Source organism: Grampus griseus, assembly GCF_964374135.1.
Source record: "Grampus griseus genome assembly, chromosome: X".
Lineage (NCBI taxonomy): Eukaryota > Metazoa > Chordata > Mammalia > Artiodactyla > Delphinidae > Grampus > Grampus griseus.
In genome coordinates, this window is record NC_138999.1 from 29140176 (window position 1) to 29165423 (window position 25248).

Sequence of the window (25248 nt, forward strand, 5' to 3'; positions counted from 1 at the left end):
GGAAAAGTGTCCCCTACAGCAGTAAGCGAACCTAGTGCTCCCCTCAGTCTCCGTGTCTCAACGTGGCCCTTTCAATGCTGTTTTGTTCTTGCACGTGCAGTAATTCTTTAGAGGTGATGAAAATTTTGTTTCTTTGTGAAAAATCTACCCTCCCCCTGCCCAACCTACCTCCTAGGTACTTATTGGATTTGGTAATAGAAGAGAAGAGTTCATGGAAATGTCTAAGAAAGTAGGGATTGTTAGTAAAGAAAATGGCTTTATAAGCAATTTTGGCTTTATAGTTATATCATCTCTAAGTGTCTGTATTGATCAGATATTTGTCAATTTGAGGATTCTAGGTATTCAGACATAGTCATTGAGAATGTCAAGAATTTTCTGTGGCAGTGACTCTCACCTTAGTGTGCATCAGAATCACCTAGAGGGCTTGTGGAAACCCAGACTGCTGAACCCTTTCCCCAGAGTTTCTGGTTCACGCGGTCTGGAACAGGGCTAAGAAGCTGGTCCAGGGACGCTTTGAGAAACATCATTCTATAGTAAAACTACAGTATATATATAAATATATAAATACATATTTGTTTATTGTTAGTAATTCTCCAATTATAAATAATAAATATATCATTTGTTATTTCTTTTATATTTAACCACATCCAGAACATTTAATTTAAAAATGCATGCAGGCACATGGCCTCCTGTGAGAGTGATTGATAGTTGAGGTAGGGAGCAGAGTTTCACTCTGAAACCTTGACGTGAATAACGGCCTACTCTTTCTGAATCTCTCTCGTGAAAGACATTCACAGTTATTTATTCCAGTTTTCTTGTTGGTATTTTAATGGCACTCATACAATTTTTGAGTTGCTTCAAAAGACTTAGAACTTAACTTGCCTTCCCACTCTTAATACTTTAAAATTAAGATATTTAGTCACATAATATTCACTTTGTTTAAATGTTATCATATTTACCAATAAAAGCAATTAAATTTTAAAATACTCCTCATAATTTTCTGCCAAACATACTGATTATAAACAAGTACTTTACAGAGTTTCTGAAGTCGAGGCCATTCAGAATAGTTGAGACTATTCAACTTTTTAAAATTAAAACCTGCTTGCTAGGTGTGAATAGCTGATAACTTATTCAGGAATTCCTACATTTTCTAATTTATCTTGTCAAGCCACTGAGGCTCTGTGTTCATGATGGGAGGGTGTATGTTTGTGTGTAGAAATGGAGATGGATATGGGGTGAAACTGGGAGAATGACTGGGAGAAAGTAGGAAATAGTCTTAACTGCAGTAATTGGGGAAGAGGGATTTTTTTTCCCCCAAAGGTGGTGCAAAATCACTCTATTAAACGCCTGTGAAAAAGTTTATGGTTTTGGTATAGGGTGAGTGGTATATGTGATGAAAATTCTCGGTGAAATATAATAGCAACAAATATGCTAAAATATGCTTTAACATTAAACAAGCAATATTTAAAACAAACGCTCCCCCTTATCCTGGAATCTTGGGGGGATAGGGGATGGAAATAAAGGAAATTTTACATTAAAAGTAATTTGATTAATGTTTAATGTAAAAATGAAATAGCTATGTATAAACCCACTCAAGTATACATTAAATAATTGAGTTAACTGAATTAGGCAGAGTAAGGGCACATTGATTTTCAATGTTTTCAAAAATTGGTCCACATATCACTGTTATGTGTTTGTTTGTAAGCTTCAATATTTATTAAGTTTCCGCAGTGTGTTCAGCCCTGAAATGTCAAACTCTCTTAACCAGAATGAGGCTGGAGAATGTAACACTAAGATAGATTTCTTCTCCTTTTAAAGAATTGATTTTTTATGGTGAAGTTTTTTTCTTCATATGGTTAAGAGCCTGCTGGTCCTATTTCAAAACACTTATTTTTAGAAGTCTTGTTCCCTGAGATGCCACATTATTATAGACTCAGTGGGCTCATTTGGAACTTTTCCCTATCGATATTCAAATTGTATCATCGTGATCTTAACATGGCATATTAAGCAAGTTAGCAAAGAGGATAAAGTCAGTTTATCAGCAATATATGCCGAAGTCTATTGATTAAATAGAAACTAAAGTAAATGAGGGGTAAGCAATGTATTGGTTTGGTTTTTGGAACTAGTGACAAGCCACCACTGAGTTTCATTTTATTTCCTTATTTTCCTACTCTTAAAGGCTTTTACCCAGTTTGGAGTCTGTACATTGCTGTGAACCTAAATCTTATTAGGTCTCATTCAGTGATACACCCATTGAATTGCCCCGTGGTTTCAGGCCCTTGGCTGCCCAAGGTCAAGTAGGCCACATGCACCAACATTTCACCTCCTTCCCCCACTACTTGTCAGTTAGCCCTTGGCTTCCAGTATTTCCAGCAGAGAAAGGCTAAAGCCAAAGTAGAATGGTTCATTGTTTTCAACTTAACACGAACACCATACTACAAGGGTTATCCAATATAATGGTGAGTTTTGTACATCCAGTAAAGCATAAGGTTAGAAGAAATATAAGCTAATCAAATGAGCATAAGGTTAGAAGAAATATAAGCTAATCAAATGAGCATAAGTTCTATTGATCCTTTGACTTACACAGTGAATAAAATATTACCTTTGGAACCACCCTGACATTTTGTTATAAAGGTTAAAGGAAGATGTTTACAAGGTTGTCTCAGTGTAGAAATTGCCTGCAGGTTGGGATTGAGTGTCCTGTGCAAGATGAGTCTTAACGAAATCTGACCCACTTTGACTTTCAAAAAAACCTTGAATTCTTACTGAAAAGATTGTGGGATAGTTTTTAAAAGATTTTAAACACTTTTTTCAACTGAAATAGTACTCCTCTTTAGATAATCAATACAGCATCATTCCTACAGATTTTTGAGGATACTAAGTCACACTTTGTGTTTTTTTTTTTTTTTTGGCCACGTTGTGCAACGTGTGGGATCTCATCTTAGTTCCTGGACCAGGGATTGAACCCGTGTCCCCTGAGGTGGAAGCACGGAGTCTTAACCACTGGACCGCCAGGGAAGTCCCACGCTCCTTTTTTGCAAAAGAAAACTGTTAAACTGTTAAAATCTGGTATCTTTTCCCCACACCCCCTCCAGCATTTATTGTTTGTAGATTTTTTGATGATGGCCATTCTGACAGATGTGAGGTGATACCTCATTGTAGTTTTGATTTACATTTCTCTAATGATTAGTGATGTTGAGCATCCTTTCATGTGTTTGTTGGCAGTCTGTATATCTTCTTTGGAGAAATGTCTATTTAGGTCTTCTGCCCATTTTTGGATTGGGTTGTTTGTTTTTTTGATATTGAGCTGCATGAGCTGCTTGTATATTTTTGAGATTAATCCTTTGTCAGTTGCTTCGTTTGCAAATATTTTCTCCCATTTTGAGGGTTGTCTTTTGGTCTTGTTTATGGTTTCCTTTGCTGTGCAAAAGCTTTGAAGTTTCATTAGGTCCCGTTTGTTTATTTTTGTTTTTATTTCCATTTCTCTAGGAGGTGGGTCAAAAAGGATCTTGCTGTGATTTATGTCAAAGAGTGTTCTTCCTATGTTTTCCTCTGAGAGTTTTATAGTGTCCGGCCTTACATTTAGGTCTTTAATCCATTTTGAGTTTATTTTTGTGTATGGTGTTAGGAAGTGTTCTAATTTCATTCTTTTACATGTAGCTGTCCAGTTTTCCCACCACCACTTATTGAAGAGGCTCTCTTTTCTCCATGTTGGTGGGAATGTAAATTGATACAGCCACTATGGAGAACACTATGGAGGTTCCTTAAAAAACTAAAAATAGAATTACCATATGGCCCAGCAATCCCACTACTGGGCATATACCCTGAGAAAACCGTAATTCAAAAAGAGTCATGTACCACAATGTTCATTGCAGCACTATTTACAATAGCCAGGACATGGAAGCAACCTAAGTGTCCATCGACAGATGAATGGATAAAGAAGATGTGGCACATATATACAATGGAATATTACTCAGCCATAAAGGGAAACGAAATTGAGTTATTTGTAGTGAGGTGGATGGACCTAGAGTCTGTCATACAGAGTGAAGTAAGTCAGAAAGAGAAAAACAAATACCATATGCTAACACATATATATGGAATCTTTAAAAAAATGGTTCTGAAGAACATAGGGGCAGGACAGGAATAAAGACGCAGATGTAGAGAATGGACCTGAGGACACGGGGAGGGGGAAGGGTAAGCTGGGATGAAGTGAGAGAGTAGCATGGACATATATACACTCCCAAGTGTAAAATAGATGGCTAGTGGGAAGCAGCCGCATAACACAGGGAGATCAGCTCGGTGCTTTGTGTCCACCTAGAGGGGTGGGATAGGGAGGGTGGGAGGGAGACACAAGAGGGAGGGGATATGGGGATATATATATATATATATACATACACCTGTTTCACTTTGTTATACAGCAGAAACTAACACAACATTGTAAAGCAATTATACTCCAATAAAGATGTGAAAGAAAGAAAAATTATGAGCAAAAAATTTTTTTTTAAAATCTGGTATCTTAGTTGAATACTAATCCGTTTTTTTAAAAGGTAGATTTGGCCAATGACTTAATTTTTTTTTGAAACAACATTTGAGTCCATTGATTTAACAGCTTGATACTTAGACACTTTTGCGTCCATAGTAATTTATTCATCATTCACATGTACTTAAGTGGACATTATCATGATAGCAGTTGTCATAACAGAACATAACAGGATATGGATTTAGATCTTACCTGAAGATGTGATCAGAAAAATCAGAGGAATATCTTGAAAGTAAACTTCTCAAAGTATGGTGAAAAACATGAAGAACAAAGTAAACTCTTGACTCCACTTAAGTAGCTAGATCTTTCACACACACACATACATATGTTTAGGTAAAAATAATAACCGCTAATTTATCTGGAGGCGAAACATTGATTTGAAGTAAATACATAAGACTTTCTTTTCAGCCTAGGAATACGATGAAATAAAGATGAACCATTATAAAAAAATTTATCAATCTAATTTTTAAACGTGCTGTTGCATAGATTTTAATGAAGAAAATCTATTTTATGTTCCTTTCATTTCACATTAAGTAGTGGAATATTTTCTTTGTTGTTTCATTTGTAAGAAAGAAAGACATTTTGGAAAGACTAAAAACATTTATTAAATTCAGGAGCTGCAGTAGTCTGAAAGTAAAACTAAAAAATTATGGAAGAGCATTTTACAATCATTTTCAGCCCTCTTCCATTTAATTCTTTCTATCTCGGCTCTTAGAAAATTTATATTCATCTCGGATTCAGTTCTGCTTTAGTATTTCTAAGTTGATAACAATATATTGAATGAAAAATCAGCAAAAATCCTTTTTGTTTCAGTAGTGAGTACCTTCCCCATAGAACTAAAATAAATGTGTCCATTATATAGCAAACTGGGTGTAGTATATTGCATAGGTCGTTCACAACCCTGGATTCCTCTATTAGTTATTATTCCTACGTGCAGAGGTAGCCTAATTTGTTTTAATGGAAAAAAAGAATCTCGTGGGAACTGCTATATACAACACGATATACGCTGTCCTCCATTTTCTGGGTCCAAAATGTTGCATTTTATAGCTTTGGACAGATTTTGGCTTGGAATTTGTTTCTTTATAAACCTTTATAATAAGTCATCATTTAAACGAAATTATGTTCTTTAGAGTTGAGCTGTAGCACCGTAGGAGCTTGGTCTACTTTGTGCCCTGCTTTATGCCTAGTGCTTGGAACATTCCCTGGCATATAATGGGTCCTCAGGAATATTTTTTTTGGAATGAGTGAATAAGTAAACATCTCTAAAAGCACAGGGCAAAATGCCTTCTTCCTTTAAAAATTATTTTACAGGTAACCTGCTCCCATTTGCCACCATCCTGTTGCTAGCAACTGTTACTTTGTGCCTGAATCTCCAAACGCTCATTGTCAATTGTTCTCCTTTCTGAAGTGGCCACTAGCTTACACTCACTCCTCGACTTGAAATTTTCCAGTTGAGCATGCCTCCTTTGCACTTTTCAAGCCCTGCGACACAACTTCTCATAGCATGATTACATTGTTTTTTAATAACCCACTAAATTGTCTCTCTCCATTAATGATTGTGAAGCCATTGAGAGTTCCATTTTCCCAGTGCATAGTAGATGTATACATAGTACATAGTGCATATAAAACAAGTGTTTTCAAGTGAGTAGTAATTAAAATCTAACAAAAAGGATTGTTGACAGTATGCCATTCCCCTTTGCAAAAACCTTCATTACTGTGCTGCAAAGCTCAGCTCATTCAAACCCACCACCGTCTTGCTCGAAGAACACGCCCATGCTTTTTCTTCCACAACTGCCCTGTACCTCATGCTTCAACTTATTAAAGACTATTTGCACCTCCCCAAAGACATTAAGCTTTCCTACCTCTTGCCATTTGTTCAAGCTCTGAACAAATAGCTTTCCTCCTCCCACCATGCTGCTTCTTCCTTTGTGTTTCATGTACCTACATCCCAATGTCTAGTTCAAGGAGCCCTTACAAAGCTACATGATAGAGGAGTGAGGAAAGACAGATTTACCCCAGGGTGATATTAGAAGTTGGTGCCAAAGACTCAGCTACCCGAGAAAGGATTTTAGTCAATCTTAGTCTGTGGCTTTCTCTTGGATGAATTTATAACCCTCTGCTTTGCCAAGTCTCCCTGAGTTAGACTCAACAGGGCTCGTGTGACTTGGTATTCCCCACATTGTGGGACATAATGCTTAATTGGTTGCAGGTGGAGTAAAAGAAGGAGAAATAGACCCAACCTCCTCGTTCATCTTTGCAACAGCCCGGGTGTGTCCATGTTACACTCCTCCTTTTACACAAGAAGAAATGCGTGAAAAATAATTTGTAAATAAACTTTTTCTTTAGTGGAAAACCACAGAAATGAGAGAGGGTGGAGAGAGACAGAGAGAGAGAGACAGAGAGAGAGATGGAGAGAGAAACAGAGATCATCCGTAACCTCACCTTCAGCATCTATAATCTCATTCCCTACAAGTGCCTCTTCGGGCAAAGTAGAAAAAGGTACCTCTTTCATCGAAGAGATCTCCAGCCCTGTGCCAGAGTTCACCAGTTCAGTAGTGGAGCCCAGGTTGGATTTCAGTCCCCTTGTCTCCTTGGCCAGGCCACTATATACCTCCAAATGGAGACCCCGCTGTGTAGCCTTCTCATCTTTTCCTGTATGAGTATTTTTAAAGCTTTTATCCAGTCTTGCCAAAATGCCCTGCAGAAGGCTACACCACGTGTATCACTACCAAAAGAACATATTTTCCTTAAATAGATTACTCCCCCTTTTTTTCCCACTTGCTTCATTTTTATAAAAACCCCCTGGTTAGTACCGAAAACTTCAAAGTTACATTCCTGCCCAGAGCGTTAGAGATACTTCAGAAATTAGTGTATGCTCCAACATAAATCAAGTAATAGATCCAAAGAATTCAGATACAGAATCTGAAGGAAATAAGCAGGTTTCTCTTCTTTCACTTAGGAACTCGGCATCAGATTTCTGTAGGAAACTGTGTTTATGAAGCAATTCGAGAATAGCTGTTAATCTAAAGTATTAGTACCTAATTCTGTTGACTGTTTATTCTTTAATAAAATGTATTGAGGGATTATCATGTACTAGGTACAGGCATACCCTAGTGAAAAAAATAATATCGAATTGCCTTAATAAAGGTTAGGGTCTTGTGAAGGGACAGATAATGAATTAATACATAAGCAAATAAGCAGCACTTACCAAGTGCGATCGGTGCTAAGAAGGAAAACAAGGTTCTGAGAGTGAGAAAAATCGGGGGACCTTTCTTCAAATAGGGCAACCAGGGATGGGCTGTCTTTCATGGGCACAGGAACTGAGACCTGAGTAGCAAAATACAAGTCAGCTAGGCAGAGGATGCCAATGGAAAACTCCAGGCTGAGAGAACAGCGTGCAAAGTCAAGAATAAGTTTGGGGAGTTCTAGGGATGCAGCATCTTCTAAGTTCTTGTTAAAAGTGCCAGATTCTCAGGCCCCCCCTGGATCTACTGAATCACAAATGCTGGAGTGGGACCCAGCAGTCTGTGTGTTAACTAGCCCTCCATGTGAGTGTGATGCATGCTGTCGTTTGAGAGTCACTGCCTTAGATGTTTTGAGCCATGAAGGGAAAGGTGAGAGCAAGACCGCATGTCTTTGCCAGGGCACTGTTTGCAAATTCAAAACTGTTAAATGTAAAACTTAATCTAAAATAACTCCTGAATTTGACTATCAGTGTCCTGGTGGTTGATGTTTTTAATGGTTTATGGATTATTACTTAATTTTAAATAAGTAAATAGATTTCATTAACCACCATTGTGCCTGATGTCACATATAATTACAATTTCTCAGGAAGAAAATATTGGCATTTCTCCTGTTTCCTTAGCAGCCTAAGAACGTGGTCTGCTTAAATGATTTATTTATACTCATTAGAGACCTTTTTATTTTAATTGTGCGTATTTTGCATTTAGCCTCTGTAAAGCACTCATGAGCTACCTTTTTTATTTGTTTTAATTGTGTCATTAGAAAGCTATGGAAAGCTTGATATGTTTTTGTTTTGGTTTATTTGCTTCATTTTTCTATAAAAAAGAAATAATTAGCAACCAGAGTTAGGATTATAGAAAGTAGTTTCCAAGGAAATTAAAATAACTCAAATGTGTACCACTTGTTCTTATAGGCAAAAACCTTTCCTTTCTGATCAATTCCATTCTCTTCCTCATTTTCAATTCATATTTGTGAAGGCAAAATGAACATGCATAAAAAAAAAGAAGACAGACACTATATGTGTGGTTAAGCTATAATTCAGCCTTTAGGAGCGTTGGGGTTATAAGCTTCATAGTGAAGCCATGTCCTGAAAGATGAAGAATTATGATAGATGCACGTAAGAAGATGTTAAAAAAGAATTTATGCTTTTGTATTTGGGTGCACTTTCTTTTCCAATAATATGAAGAGAAACTAGAGATCATTTTTCATAAAAACATGAGGATTCCTTATGGAAAAAAATGCAGCAGTTAATTGCTATTCTTTTAGTGCCACAAGTTTGGAAGTGTGGTGACTCTGAGGGAAAACCATAGTTAAAATAATTACTGATAATTGCTTGGGAAATAAAAGTGCTAGATGTTTTCATGCCTACAAACTTCATATTGTTTTCCTAAACTCTTTTTTTTTAAAAATTTAACCTACCCCAAGTCATCCTGATTATGCTACATCTAGGTCATGAGTTCTGAATCTGCTTCATTATTTATGTCCGTATTCAGTTTGCTCATCCAAAGTGATCATGCCCAAATAGGAGCACGTACAAGAATTGCCCTGAAAATGGAACGCAAGGAAGACAGTGAAAAAAAAAAACAGCATAATATTTTGCCCGCAGGCTGCCACAGTAAAAACTGATGCTGGAATGCAGTGCAGTCGCATCTCTATTAAAAAAGGATACATGTTTCAGTGGCATAATTTATTGTCAAGAATGTCTCTACCAGAGGCAAAAGTGATCCTAACGGCAGAGGGAAGTCCTCATTCAATCTGCAAACTACCCCCTGTGTCTTAGCTCCACACAATCCCTTAGTAGTTGGCAGAACTTATGGAAAGGGTGGAATGTATCAGTTTTGTTCGAAGTCGATGGGATAGCCTTATAATGTTAGCAATGAGAATTGACGTAAGAGGTCTCTTGCAAAAAAAAAAAAAAGTACGTGACACCCAGAGTCCAAGGGTTAAAGGAAGTTGGGGAACTGGAGGACGTTAGTCTATGTAGTGGATGCCGTTGGCACCCCAGCCAGATTCCTCTACTCGGCTGGCACACTCATCACACAGCAACTCGGAGTGCTGGCTGATAAGGACTCATAGTTGCACCCTTTTCCAGAAAACCTTCCTCAGCCAAAAGGAAGGCCCCTTGCCTGGGACCTCATACCACCCCTTCTCCTCTAAGACTGCCAGGGGGAAGCTAGCGGCCAATAACCGATGGCCATTGGAATAGAAGAGGACAAACCTCTTTGTCCTAAGGTGGGACATTTTATGGTATAATTTGTGTGCCAGAGCTTCCTATGAGACAAGGTTGATGCTGTTTTCCACCTGGGACCACATCTTTACTTAGCTTTTCTGCCCTACCTCCTGCTTCTCTCACTCTTCTCTTAAAAGCGCTCAGACTCTGCTTCCCGAAGGCAGTCGGTATCTGAGACAAAAGCTGGATCTACATCCTGGGCACTATACCAGGTGGGAAGCCAACCAGAGTAAAGAGTCAAGAACAGGAGATAACAATGGAAGTCTCCAAGCCTGATGCATTTCGTGAAAGCCTTGCCTACATCTCCTCTTGTGTTTCTTTGTTATTGGTCCAACCACATTTGAGTAGCTCATTCCCCCCAGCTATTTAAGAGGCTCCAGGAGGGCTTTGAGCTTCTGGGCAGAGCAGGATATGGTCCTTGACTCTTGTGGTTCCAGCGGTGGCCATTCACTCCCATCAGGATGATACACCCATCCACAAATGCAGAAGCTGCAAGAACATAGCTGGGCTGTACCTACCCCCAATTCTGGGTAACTGAGTTCCGTGAAGCCTTCCCTGAGCCACATGTAGAAGCCTCAATACCAGAACCAAAGACCTGGATTTGCAGGACATGATTTCCATTTCTTCCCCCTCAGCTACTAAGCCAGTGTGAAGAATCCTGGGACTTCTCCTAACACTCTTTTTAGGCTATTTTTTTTAGGGCTTTTCGTTCACAGTTTTGTTCAGCAAGGTTTCATTGTAGAGACAAATGCAGTTAGACCCTACTTTGTTTCTTAGATAGTATTTGTCACGTAAATTTCTCTGCCCAGTGTATATAGCCCTAGAATGACATTTCATTGTCAGATCAGACTAATTTGGAATTCCTGGTAAGTGAGATAGGAGCTCTACGAAGTAGTAGGTTAAGATTTCAGGAACAGTGTTTGATATCATTAAGAAGGGAAGAGTTTCAGATTCTCAGGAGCACCATTAATATATAAATAAAGTGGTGTATATATGTGTCAGATATATATACATATAACTGTGATATGTATATCACATCACACAATGTATAAACTCCTGAATGGCAGAGCTAATTCAAGCATCCCAGAGTCTCCTCTCCTTCCTGATCGCTTGTACAGCTAATCTTGCTATGGCCTTTCTTGGTTTGTCCTGAACCTCCACCATTGACCCCTGTACTTTCTCTCCATCTACGAGCCTCATCTTGCTTCACTTCCCTCTGAATCCAGTTTAGCTGTGTTTTGCAATCACATCTGGCTAAAATTTAAACTCTCTTGTCCCTAGGTATTTGTGCCACAACCATCTGACAGAATCCCAAACTTGGTTCAGCTGTTTTCTCCATGCTCGCATGGAGCACTGTTGGAGAAAGAGAAGATCGGACAGATTGGTTCTGCTAAAAAAATGTGGTCCTCAGCCTCAAATGAGCCCTCAACACTGTTTGGCAGCCTCGCTGCGTTTCTTTGGTCACCTCCCTCTCACAGTCTCTCTCAAAACTAATTCAAATGTTCCCACTTACCCTTAATTCATGTTTTCATTCAACGAATATTCATTGCACACTGATTATATGCCAGGTCTGTTGCTTCCTACTTCACGGAGGCCCCCCAAAGTCAAAGTGCCTCAACTTACCTTTTCCAATGCTCCAAACTGACTTTCTGTGCCTTGCAGAATAGTCCTTAACTATCAAGTCAAAATTGCTCCCTCAGAAATAATGTTCCCTTGTTAATAGACAGTTCCTTCCTTTTGTTGCAAAGTGGTTGATGACTGAGCTTCTGAGTCTATATTTGAACAAATCTTTACATAAAGATCGAAGCAAAGCTCTGACAAGCAATTAAACATCATAAAAAAGGAAAACTTGACATATTAGGCTTATTATCATTCTAAATCAGTACTTTTATAATCAGACAGCATTTAATGAAGTGAAAATTCTGCCTGCATGAAACTAGTCATAATAAAATTAGACTTGGTTTGCTCTTTCATGGTGCACATATTCCAGATGTTTAAGTGATTCAGAGAAAACCCAGAGTATAATGGCTCCCTTGAATGTTTTCTCACTTATTGCTTCCACACTAGAATAAAATCTAATGAAATTCTGGTAGTATTTAAATAGCACATCATATTGTTCAGAGTCAGCCTTACTTTTTGACATTTTATGTTTACTGTTTAATAATTTAAATGTAAATGTCTATGTGCATTAATAATTAAATTAGCAGTATTAGAAGTGCTAATATTTAAAATACAGTCAAACGCAATGTTACATCCACTTAAATGAGATGGTACCTGTATTCACTCTTCACATAGTATGTCCTGTGACTCAGTGTTTAGGGGACCGTGCTTCTTGTTATGTACACTTCTAGGCATTGACAACTTACAGCAGTGGGCCGTCCTCAGGTGGTATGCCACCAGAACCTAGGTCAGATGTCAAAGTGAAGACTGACTTAAACACTCTCCTGCCTCCTTTTTTTTTTTTTAACATCTTTATTGGGGTATAATTGCTTTACAATGGTGTGTTAGTTTCTGCTTTATAACAAAGTGAATCAGTTATACATATACATATGTTCCCATATCTCTTCCCTCTTGCGTCTCCTTCACTCCCACCCTCCCTATCCCACCCCTCTAGGTGGTCACAAAGCACCGAGCTGATCTCCCTGTGCTATGTGGCTGCTTCCCACTAGCTATCTATTTTACGTTTGGTAGTGTATAGATGTCCATGGCACTCTCTCACTTTGTCATTTCTCTTCCTCTCTTTTCCACCATCAGCTGTCTCCTTTCCTCCATTCTCATGTGCTTAGTTCCCTCACGATGACTTCTAGCCGGCTGAAGTTCTTCCTTCTGCTCGGGCCCATCACAATTATCGCCCCAAAGTGAACCTCTGCACCAGATTCTCTCTTTAGCAACTGACCTCCCCCTAATCAAAGCTTCCGTTTATCTTAACAGAGACTTAGGCATTCAGATTAAACAGAACATGTGGCTTTTCTCCATTAATACTAACAGTAGTAGCAGTAGCAGTGGTAATAAAATCGTAGTAGTCAAAATTTAAAATAGATGCTCTCTATTCCAACTCAATTAGGACCTAGAGTTTAACAGTTAATTGAAAAAGTCAGTTAAATTAGGGAATCATAAAAAATATGTCTTAAACATTTTATTCTATGTTAAAATAGTCACTAATATCTTAATGTTGTGTGAAGGTTTTTTCTTTGAGTGTAAATTCTCTGATTAGAGTTCTCCATAAATCACACTGATAACACAGACGTTCTGATTTCCAGTTCAGGTTTCCTTAATGCAGACAGAGTCCACTGGGAAACATGAGAAGCATTCTGAATACAGAATCTTTCTAAAATTTTCAGGTTGTTTTCCTACTCTTTTACAGTTGTCTTGTCCACACCCAATTCAGTAATACTTCTTTTTCTTTTTCTTTTAAAGCAATTTTCCAGAATATTTAACCATATTTTTATAGAAATAATAACTTATTTTCTTCTTAGACTTATATTTCTTTGGTTTAGGAAATCTTTCATTAAATTATGTAATTGCAATACTAATTGGCAAAAGCAGGTTTCAGAACATACACACATTGACAAGTCAACTAATGAGAGCTGAACGCCATGCATACTGACAGGTATCTCTAACATCTTATTTAGAGGTTGTTAGAGGCACCAGGCAGTATGTTTCCCAGACAAATGAAGACTCTGGCTAATCTGATGAGTCTTAAGTGGAGATCAGTTAAGGGAACTTCTACTGTAATTGGTAGATACAAGCAAAAAAAACAGAAGCCACAAAATCCCATGACAGTGTGTGTGTGCACGCGCGCGGGCTGGGGTTGGGGGGGCTGGGGGGAGGAGGGGGAGGGAGGGGGGAGAGGGGAAAGGAGACTGAGTGTTGTGATTAATCATGAATGCTGGAACTTATTTTTTAATCTCCTTCATCCTCCAAAACATTGATGCAGGATTAAAAATCTGTGTCCAGGACTTTGGGGAAGAAAGTGAAAATCAAAATACTCTAATAAGAGACCCTTGAACCATGTACATTATGTAATCCAAGGGGAGCTGAAATCTAGATATGACTTAACTGACATGGATACTGAACTCGACAGCTGAGAACCTCACTAGTGAAGGCAGTGTTTAGTGTACAGGGTTAATCTGCACTATTGTCAGATTCTGCCCGGCTATCCTGTCATCTCTGCGATGGTTCCTACTTACAGTTCCCACTCATGTGATATTTACTTGTGGTTACTAGAAACTCATGTTATTACCCGGAAGACAGTGGTTCCATTTTTGTAATCATTGTTCTTGTCCAGGTTTCCCCAAATGACATTTAAGAAATCTGTTTTCTGGGTTTCCCTGGTGGCGCAGTGGTTGAGAGTCTGCCTGCCGATGCAGGGGACACGGGTTCGTGCCCAGGTCCGGGAGGATCCCACGTGCCGCGGAGCGGCTGGGCCCGTGAGCCATGGCCGCTGGGCCTGCGCGTCCGGAGCCTGTGCTCCGCAACAGGAGAGGCCACAACAGTGAGAGGCCCGCGTACCGCAAGAAACAAAAACAAAAAAACAAACAAAAAAATCTGTTTTCTAACCTTTCTATTGTGCAAAACAGTGTGATTATGGATCATTTCCTTTTAGAGATACGAATTCACGTTTATGGGGTTTAACTGCCTCTCTCCATGGGCACTTACTATGATTCTTTTTTTTAAATTTATTTATTCATTTATTTTTGGCTGCATTGGGTCTTTGTTGCGGCACACAGGCTTTCTCTAGTTGTGGCGAGCAGGGGCTACTCTGTTGCGGTGCGCGGGCTTCTTGTTGCGGTGGCTTCTCTTGTTGCTGAGCACCAGCTGTACGCGTGCAGGCTCAGAAGTTGTGGCTCGCGGGCTCCAGAGCGCAGGCTCAGTAGTTGTGGCACACGGACTTAGTTGCTCCATGGCATGTGGGATCTTCCCAGACCAGGGCTTGAACCCATGTCCCCTGCATTGGCAGGCGGATTATTAACCACTGTGCCACCAGGGAAGTCCTACTATGATTCTTTTAATCCATGTATTTATTTATAAGGAAATGGAATAATATTTACTATCAATTCCTATATGAACTTTCTTAGTTTCAGAATGATTCCTATGACATTCCACTGACATGAAATCGAATAAAGATAAAAACATCTGATATGATTTTTTCGCATCTGTGTGGTCAGTCAGAACGGTTTCTTTTGTTTTTCTTTGTTTATTTTTTTGATATATAATTCACATACCATAAAATCCGTCCTTTTAAAGTGTATAATTCAGTGGTGTATAGTATAACCACAGAGCTGTGCAACCATCACTACTAATTCCAGAATATTTTTATCACTCCCAGAAGGAACCCCATGATTCTTTAATATAATATTTTTAATGACCACTTTTTAAAAAACTGTAAGTTCAACAGAGTGATTGTCACAATGTCCTTATTATCTAAGAACTATATAAGAGTCTTATACTCCATATGATACCACATTTTAGTGATGAGATGTTCAGTTTGATTTGAGAGGTAATGCCATTCTTATTTAGAATGTACATACTGGTTCCTGTCATTTGGAGTCAGAAGGAACTGGAAGGTTATAGATGAAGTCAGTGTAAACAATGGTTTTATCAACAAAGTGAACCACAAAAATAACACCTGCCCAGATCAAGCAAGTCAGAACAGCACGTATAGCCAAGTAAGTGATGTCCTTGTGCACAGACATCGTATTACACAAACTGTTCTCCGAAGTGAGGGAATTTGCCCCTTAGAAATTGCTCATTGGAACACTGGGACATCATGCATCACGTTAAAGGTCCATAAATGTCATCTCAATAGGGTAGATATGATGCATGGTAACATCCTCCCCGTATCTGCATAGGGTTCTCAACAGATTGTCATGATGCATTGCATCACAGAATCCTGCTGTAGTGCTTCAGAGACAGTTGAGAAGCCCCATGGGAGCCTTCTTCAGTCATTACTACAAGGACTAAAATACCAGGAGACCTGGAAGTCATTCTTAGGATTTGACAAAATACCCTAATCTCTAAATGAATCGATTTATTATGTAGTTGGTACGAAGTTGGAATGTAATATTTTATGATTGAGTACATCTTTTACTGTTCAAAAAGAAAGCCTCCAGTTTCGGTTGTGAGATGAGTAGAATTTAGAGTCTAGCAGCATCGTATTTTTCCTTTTCCTTTGCCAATCCTGAATTTCTTTGGAAAGGTAATTTAATTGTTAAGAATATGCACTTTGGAGGCAGACAAACCTGAGTATGTAACCCCGGTTCCCCAAGTTTGACCCATGGGGCCTTGGGCAAGGTTTAACCTCTGCAGTTTTGTTCTCTCATGTATAAAATGAGAATTCGCCAACTACCAACCGCATAGTGTTTTTGTGTAGGAATAAAATCAGATTACGTTTGGACAGAGCTCATCACAGGATTAGGCACCTAGGAAGTGCTCAATAGATATTAGTAATCCACCCGTTAACAAATCTTCATTGTCATAATACCACTATAATAGAGCAAATGTTGCTGACACCTCCAACAAAATACGATACTTTGTAGTTCCCATGTGCCTGGGTTTTTTTTTGCTTTAAATGTTCTCATCTTCCATTTTGCCCTTGACTATGTCACACAGGCACTTCGAGGAGAAATTGCACCTCTCAAAGAGAATGTAAGCCACATCAATGACCTTGCTCGCCAGCTCACCACGTTGGGCATTCAGCTGTCACCATATAACCTCAGCACTCTGGAAGACCTGAACACCAGATGGAAGCTTCTGCAGGTAGGCATATTATAAGCATTGCGGTTCCTTCTGTCAGTAAGAGAATATACAGATAAAGCTTGTTTGTAAGGAACAATAAAAGTAATTTCTTCATGTGATACTCATGATAATATTTTGTGAGTGTAGGATATTTTGTATTATTTAATAATTCCCTATGTGTATGTTTTCAAGCCTATTAATATTCATTTTTTAAGGGCTTAGAGTTAGACTTTACTATATCTTGCAATAAACATGGAAGATAACGCTGAATCCTGCTGGAAGAACTAAACTACTGGCATGCAATCGCTTTGTACTATCATCGCTTGGATTCTTAACACATCTTTCCTTTTGGAATCCTAATTTAAACAAGAGTCAATGGTAAGACACATTCTAAATCTTTTAAAGAAAGATCATCCTATCACAGACCCACACAACGAAGTTTTTCATAGGTTTGCATAGTAAATAAAGGGAATGTAGGTGTGCTCAAGGTCACACTTACTGGCTGTGGGACCTCTGGCAAGTTATTTAACTTTTCTGTGCCTCAGTGTTTCATCTGAAGAAAATGGGGATGTTAAATGTTTCTAAACCATTTGTCTATTATCAGGACGAGTAAGTCAAAATACAAGGGAAATGCTTAGTAAAGTACTAGCCACATGGTCAGCACTGTGTGAATTCTAGTTCTTGGTGTTATTGCAGTTATAATTGTTATTATTATAGCATACAGGTTTTGGAATCAGACTTACTTGAAGTCACTTGACCTCTTTGATTGTCCATTTCCTCGTCTCTAGCATGCTTGCTGTAATATTAAAGGAAGTAATTCAGGTAGAGTTATTGGTACAGTACCTGGCTCACAGTAAGAACTCAGAATATGTAATGGTGGAATAGGTGTGTCTATATGTTCAATGCGTGAAGGCCACCATTATACCCCCAAACCTTAAAACTTGTTTGACCATAGAATTAAGGAATTGTTTCTCTCTTTTTCTGGTTTCATAAGATGCACAGAGTATGCTTCTGGGGACAGAGAGGAAAGAGGAAACTGGGTTTAAAAATATTTGTTTTCCAGATTCAGCTACTTATAATATGTTTACATTTTACTTCCAGTCTGTTTTAAATTGCAGATATCATTTTTAAGTTTTGTAATCGTAGATATTATCTTGCAGTTTGTAATTTTCCCTTAATATTTTTATATACATTTATTTATTTTTGGCTGCATTGGGTCTTTGTTGCTGCACGCGGGCTTTCTCATTGCGGTGGCTTCTCTTGTTGTGGAGCACGGGCTCTAGGCGTGCAGGCTTCAGTAGATGTGGCACGTGGGCTCAGTAGTTGTGGCTCATGGGCTCTAGAGCACAGGCTCAGCGGTTGTGGCGGACGGGCTTAGTTGCTCCGCGGCACGTGGGATCTTCCCGGACCAGGGCTCGAACCCATGTCCCTGCGTTGGCAGGCGGATTCTCAACCACTGCGCCACCAGGGAAGTCCCTCCCTTAATATTATAAAATGGGCTTTTTGTACATTACAGTACTCTTTAAGTAAACATTATTATAATGGGTACATATTGAGATGAATATATTATAATTTATATTTGTATACTAAAATAAAAATAAAAATATTTGTTTTCAGTGTTTCAGTAAGAAAAAAAATGGTAAACCAGATTACTTTTCCTATTGGCAGTCCATTTAGGGGTGTGACTGAAAGTCCTGTTAGAGAATTGCTAGATCTTTTATAAAAACAAGTTCCAAACTCAAGACCTCTTGAGATCTCATATAATTTAATTTTTGTTGTGATGGATAGTCTTGAAATACATGTATGATAGATTGTTATAAGTGGCATCGACTAAAGCAAGGCAATATATTTAAGAGATTACATGCATTTCTATGTCTATTTGCTCCCTAGTGGTTAAGTACTATTAAAATCTTATCAGTTTCATCCTTAGTATGTTTCTCAATTTAAACATAAATAAGGAAAGTAATAAATGTCCAAGGAAAACCAATGGACACATTCGTTCCATTCAAGCACTCTTGAACTATTATCTTAAAATTTCTTTTAGTGAGCTGAATGCCACATTTGCTTTCAGAATGTGATGTAAATCTGTGACAATGGCATGTAAATTTACAAATGAGATAAAAATATTATGATAGGAAAAGTTAAAAAAAATCAGTGCTAAGTGATCCATCATAGTTACACTGTTATTTAAATATAAAGTATGAGAAAATATGAATAGCTTAATTTGTATCCATTCTTTAAAATGAATAAGGACTTGGTTATAAATATAGGGAAGTACATAAAAGAAGATAGTGTGATGTCGTAAAAAGAGTGTAGGAGTGAATAGTAGAATACCTAACTTCAAACTGAAGCTCAGCTATTATTTGACCATGTTATCTTGGGAAAGCCATTTGACGTCGCCCAGCTTCTATTTCCTCGTTTGTAAAACGAGGTAATGCATTTCGTCTTAGGTCACAGCCATTTCAGTCCTATGATTGTGTATGTGGATATCTGGGGGAGATGCACATATGACAAAATTTAGTCTAGAATCAGTGGAGTTGCTTCTTCTTCATAGTACAAACGTGACCTGTTGGGATTATGTTCCTCCTCCTATCAATATAATTCTAACTTTTCAACCCCTCATCTCCAACACGCATATAACACAGCCTTCTCATATTAAATAATTCAGTTTGCGGCATATGCTCTTATTGTGGCAAATTCCACACGTTGCTAGTTTTTAACGTGACCTTAAGAATAGGCTTAAGAAGTGTTTTTAGCAGAAAGCTGATAAATACAAGGTTTGGGGTTGCACATAACTGAGTCAAGTTGATTCCATTTTTTTCTTTGACCAGAATTCTAACCACTCGGCTTTATTATATGTTGAGTCCTTGTTCAGAAAGTGAACAAAGCAAGAAGTGAGGTTCATATCAAACAACTTTATCCCCAGTACTGGAAGAGCAACTCATACATCCTGTTGAGAACCTTTTACATTTAGAAGAATGTATGTGAGACTAAAGCATTACCCAGCTTCTGTGGAGGGGAGTGTGAGCCCACCATTATTATGACATCATATTTCTATGAAAATAAAGAACTCATTCACTTACAGTGCTATGTCAGTTAAGTAAAATCATGACAAAAGTGTGAGTTCATCTTAGCTTCTGTGTCTGATAAGACAAAGAAAAACCAGGAATGGAGAGTTGGGGTAGTGGGAAGGCAGATATAAGCCTAAGAAAAAGAGTCTTACATTTGAGCAAATAGTGTAACAGAAGAAGTAGAGTGACATACTACCAGGCTATGTCTACTTGATGTCAGAATATCCTGGGTTTAGTTACATGATCCATTAATTTTGACTTAAAAAAGGCATGCTGGTTTTTTAGCTGTGTGTAGTATCTCTCAAAATGATAGGAACACATAAACCACATAGATATGAACATCAATAGCAATGTAAGACCCAGTCACAGAGTGTCTGTACATAGAAATAGAACGTATAGGGAGTTCTGGATTTATATTGAATCCACGAATAGAAGTATAGAGACATTGATTTGCCCATTTGAAACTCTCTGTGGGAATAAAATCCTATTTTCTCCCTCACAATAGACACGTTGGTGTGGATGTTTCTGTGAGACCATCGGACAATGTGTTTTGGACAAAGGAAACCATCATTCCTTGTAGTTACAAAGAGTTTTCGTGTACATTACCTCACTTAATCCTCAAAACATTATGATTACGTATTATGATTACATAGTATCACTGTTCCCTTGTACAAGTAAGGAAACTGAGACTTACAGAGACGGTAAGTGACACAATGACAGTCAGACAGCTTTTAGGTGTCAGTCACGATCTGAATCAGTTGTGAACTGCAACTCCCTACCCTTTTTGTTGCCTCTTCTCACAGTCCTGTTAAGTTTGGACTTAACAGAGTCATACTTTAAAGCTATTTTGGGCAACACAATACTTCACTTTTTTTTCATGCTTCACTTCTTTTTTAAACAATTCTCAGGGATATCAACTTTGAAAGCTTCCTTTACAAGCCAATGGATTAATGAGCCCAGTTCACTGTACCCCTTAAAAGCACACCTGTCGTTTCAAATATAAAATTATACAGCATTATATTCCTCATTGTCTTTATAACTCAGCAATTGTACTAAAATCAACCAAAAGTGATTTTAATGAATTAGCTCTCAAAGTGGAACCAATGTTAATACCTGATCCAGTAGAAATGGGTATTGAAACCAAATGGGAAGAAAAACTGATGATAAACCTTTCTAATTTTGAAGCATTGCACACACTTTTAGTGCCATAGTTGTGCTCTTTAGTCACCAAACACAAGTACTATAGGGAAGTACTACTAGGGAATGTTCTGCCCATTCCTCTGCATCATGAGTAAACCCACGAATAGCAACAGAAGCTGCAAATACACTTTAATATAAAATGTAAATGCTTTGTTGACTGTAGGATGTATAAAATGTAATCACTTGAAAAGTATTAAATATGAAGACATTTCCATGCATGACATTCTTTAAATATGTTTAAGGACAGCATCATGAATTATGTGTTTTTAAAGGTTTCCTAAGATTCTTCCAAAGTCATATGGGCAGTTATATACTCCATCGTCACATCTCTGTGGTAACTTTCTGTCACAGGGATGTAGACCCTCATCTTCTATATACTCCATTCCTTCTTTCATTCTTTCCTTCTTTCATTCAGTCAGCAGTGATTAAGCATCTACTATGTAGCAACCAGACACTGTAATTGTCCTATCTGGTCCAAGGACATAGTGACCAAAACTCCCTTCACTGCTTACGCCATCTTAAGCAAAGTTTTTTTGTTTGTTTGTTTTTATAAATTTATTTATTTATTTTTGGCTGCGTTGAGTCTTCGTTGCTGCGCGTGGGCTTTCTCTAGTTGTGGCGAGCGGGGGCTGCTCTTCGTTGCAGTGCACAGGCTTCTCATTGCGGTGGCTTCTCTTGTTGTGGAGCACAGGCTCTAGGTGCGTAGGCTTCAGTAGTTGTGGCGCACAGGCTCAGTAGTTCTGGCTTACGGGCTCTAGAGCACAGGCTCAGTAGTTGTAGCGCCCTGGCTTAGTTGCTCCGCGGCATGTGGGATCTTCCCAGACCAAGGCTCGAACCCGTGTCCCCTGCATTGGCAGGCGGATTCTTAACCACTGCACCACCAGGGAAGCCCTTAAGCAAAGTTTTATAGATGAATTTTCTTTCCTTACTTCCATAATGGCCCACCCTCCCTCCCTTTCTCCATCTTATAAACAAATATATATGTGTGTGTGTGTGTGTGTGTGTGTGTGTGTGTGTGTGTGTGTGTGTGTATAGGCTGTTGTGACACTAATACTATAAAAGTAGTACCTTTTCAGATCTCTGGTTTACAAATTCTTCAATAATTTCTGACTGGGAGTTTGGTCTGTGTAATAAGATTAGCAAGATTCGTGGAAGGTCATGGAATCATATTTAGCTGGCCAACAAATATTTGCATGGCTTCATTTTTTAAAAAAAACTAAAAAAGATTTTTAATTGAAAAACATTAAAAGTTCCGACGGAGAAGGTTATGTCCTTTACTTGCGTGAGGTAGGTTTTTGAAGCAGGCGTCTGTTCAGCTATCGTTTGGCCAAAAAGTTCGTTCGGGTCATCATACCGTTGTACAGAACAACCCGAACGAACTTTCTGGCCAACCCAATATATATGTATGTATGTTCTTATCGTCGTTGAGTACATGATTTGATCCTTTAAATGTGTTGATGGATTTTGAACATTTTCCTTATGTTCTTTATTTATTTATTTTTTTTAAGGATCTTGGGCTAATCGTTTTCCGTTGTGGTTTATGGGGTCCCTTCTTGGCAGGAAATGTAGTGAGCTGGGCAGTCTGCTCCTACAAATAGTGTGGACCCATTACCAACTGAGGGTGAGGAGAGGACAGCCAACTTTCTTCACTTCCGTTTTGCTGAGGGTTGGTTCTGCCGATGTCTCCTTAGCATGCCCTTCCGTGGCTTTTTCTTTAATAAGACCAAAAATGATTCTGCTTGTAGTTAGATCACAGAACTGAGAAGAAAATAAGCCTGTGGCCGTTCTCAAAGGAAATGTTTTCCTGCATCAGTGGTTCTCAAATGGTTGTGAGCCTCAGAATCACTTGGAAGACTTATTAAAACACAGATCACTGTATGATCACTGTGTGTGGGCCCAACTTGCAGAGTTTCTGATTCAGTAGGTCTGGGATGGGGCCTGAGATTCTGCATTTCTAACAAGCTCCCAAGTGAGGCTGCTGCTGGTCCAGAGCCCCACACTTGGATAACCGTTATTCTACATTAAACACTTGCTGGGTACAGCTGGGTTTAAAAGGTTAAATGTATATATGACTTCTGCAAGACACTTTGAGAACTTTAGAGTTACACTGTGGAAAATAAGCATAATGTCATGCAGAAAATTCTGTATCAGAGGAGTGTTACTGTGCTACAAGAAGGTGGAGACCCAAGCACTCATCTTTGAGGCAGAAAGGAAAGGGTGAAGGGAACTTTTAGTAGATTCCTAGTAACACCATATGAATTTATAACTATAAATCTAAAATGTAAATATGCATGAATATAATAAACATAATGTAAATATGAATTTATAGTTACTATATTTCAAGACACATGGTCTAGATGTAGATACTGAGCCCTTGAATGTAGCCAGTCCAAACTGAAGTGTGTTGTAAGTGTAATATACACATTAGGTTTCAAAGACTTAGTACCAAAAAAAAGGAATGTAAACCATCTCATTCATATTTTTGTATTGATTATATGTTGAGGTGAAAATATTTTGATGTATTTGGTTAAGTAAAATATATCATTATAATTACTCTCACCCACTTCTTTTTTTTGATTATTCAAAGTTAGATATTTCTGTTGAAAATGAACCAAGTGAGCCTGTAGCTTCAAGTAAAACAACCGACAGTGTTTCTTTTTTACTTTTTCAGTATGTCTACTAGAAAATTTAATAGTGTATGCAGCTCTCCTTATATTTCTGTTGGATAGTACTGGTCTAGAAGGTAAATCTCAAAACCTAGCATGGGTAAGAGTCACCTGCAGAGCTTGTTAAAATACCCCCCAAGACTCAATAGGTATTGGCTGAAATCTGTGATTCTGCATTTCTATCAAGCTCCCAGGAGATGCTGTTGATCTGTGACCACGTATAAAAGATTCGTTCCCAAACTGTGGGTCACAGAGTTTTACGGAGAGGTGTAGAAATGTATTTTTGCATGAAGCATTGTCTGTAGCTAGAATACAAAACTGTCTTGCCCATATACCAGTATTTTTCATAAATAAGTAACTGCAGGTGTGGTTACTAAACTCATACAGATTTTTATCGGTCGGTCACTTTTTCACAATTGACAGATACTAAGTAATACTTTTATTATGTGCGGATCCTCTAAGTCTTGGAAAGTTAATATGGGATCCACAGGCTTGAAAAGACTGAAAGCCACTATCCAAAAATATTGTAGGAAAAATTATTCTAACACATTCTAAACTGTAGGTAGCTCTTGTAAAAAGATTTCAACTATAACATCAAGTTTGATGTGCCCTTTGGCAGGAATTTTTTTAAGTTGAAGGTAAAGGAAATGAAAAGAAAAAAGAGGAAAGAAGAATGTGTTTGTTTTAGAAAAGGTTGGGTCACAGAAGGATTTGTTGACATTAGGAATAGAATGACCCGTGAAAAAAGGGACAATTGAGTTCTAGGAAAACATCTTTTCAGTAAAGAGAGAACAATCATTTATGCTGAACCTCATCTCTGTTTAAAAAAAAAAAAAAACAGAAGTGAACGAGTCCCTTTAAAGATTTAAAGGAATGTGTAAATGTAAATGTCCAGGCTAGTTACAGCCCTTAGAACACACTCAGGTTAACGTGCACTGTCAAGCTTACGGACATTTTCCTCAGTCACTGTGGTTTACAATGTTTTTACAGCTAATTGTACTTTATTCAAGAGGAATGATACTGAAGTTGCCCAGGTACCCTTGAAAGTAACGTAGACCAGATGTTCCAGAGTCCAGCCTCTTCACCCCAAAGAAGAATAATCTAGTTTTCATACTTTTAAAGGGCATACTTTATTTTTTTTTTAAAGGCATCAGGATGTGTGGGACCATAGGGAGAAAAATGAATGATGTAGGGAGTGTGACCAAAAAAATTTATGAGGTACAAAATGAGAATGAAGCCAGTAGGAGTCAAAGATATGTTTATGAGTTAGAATGAAAGGCATATTAATTTTTTCAGAGATTTTATAAAGTGAACCAAAATCATTATGAAGTATTAGCTTGGTTACCTGAATGCTTGATCTTTCTGTACTACTTACTTTCTGATTTATTTTCATCAGGAACACTTTTTGCTAGTTCTGAAACCAGATACTATGGCAATACATATAATAGTTTTATTATTGTTCTTAAAGATGTGATGTGTTCCTGTTAAATGTGTTTAAACAGCAGTTTTATGTATGTATTTCTTTTAGCCTCTTGATCTCTCTAATTTCTTTTCAGAAAT

General features: G+C 38.1%; 1 protein-coding gene across 6 annotated transcripts in view; it reads left to right on the plus strand.

Annotated features, from left to right (window-relative positions):
- Positions 1-25248, plus strand: part of DMD (dystrophin) — a 2236200-nt gene that overhangs the window by 1888180 nt on the left and 322772 nt on the right. For all 6 annotated transcript variants that reach the window (XM_082680764.1, XM_082680765.1, XM_082680763.1 and 3 more), the window contains one exon: positions 16626-16772. In XM_082680764.1, coding sequence (XP_082536890.1) covers positions 16626-16772 — 147 coding nt within the window. The remainder of the gene's footprint in view (positions 1-16625; positions 16773-25248) is intronic.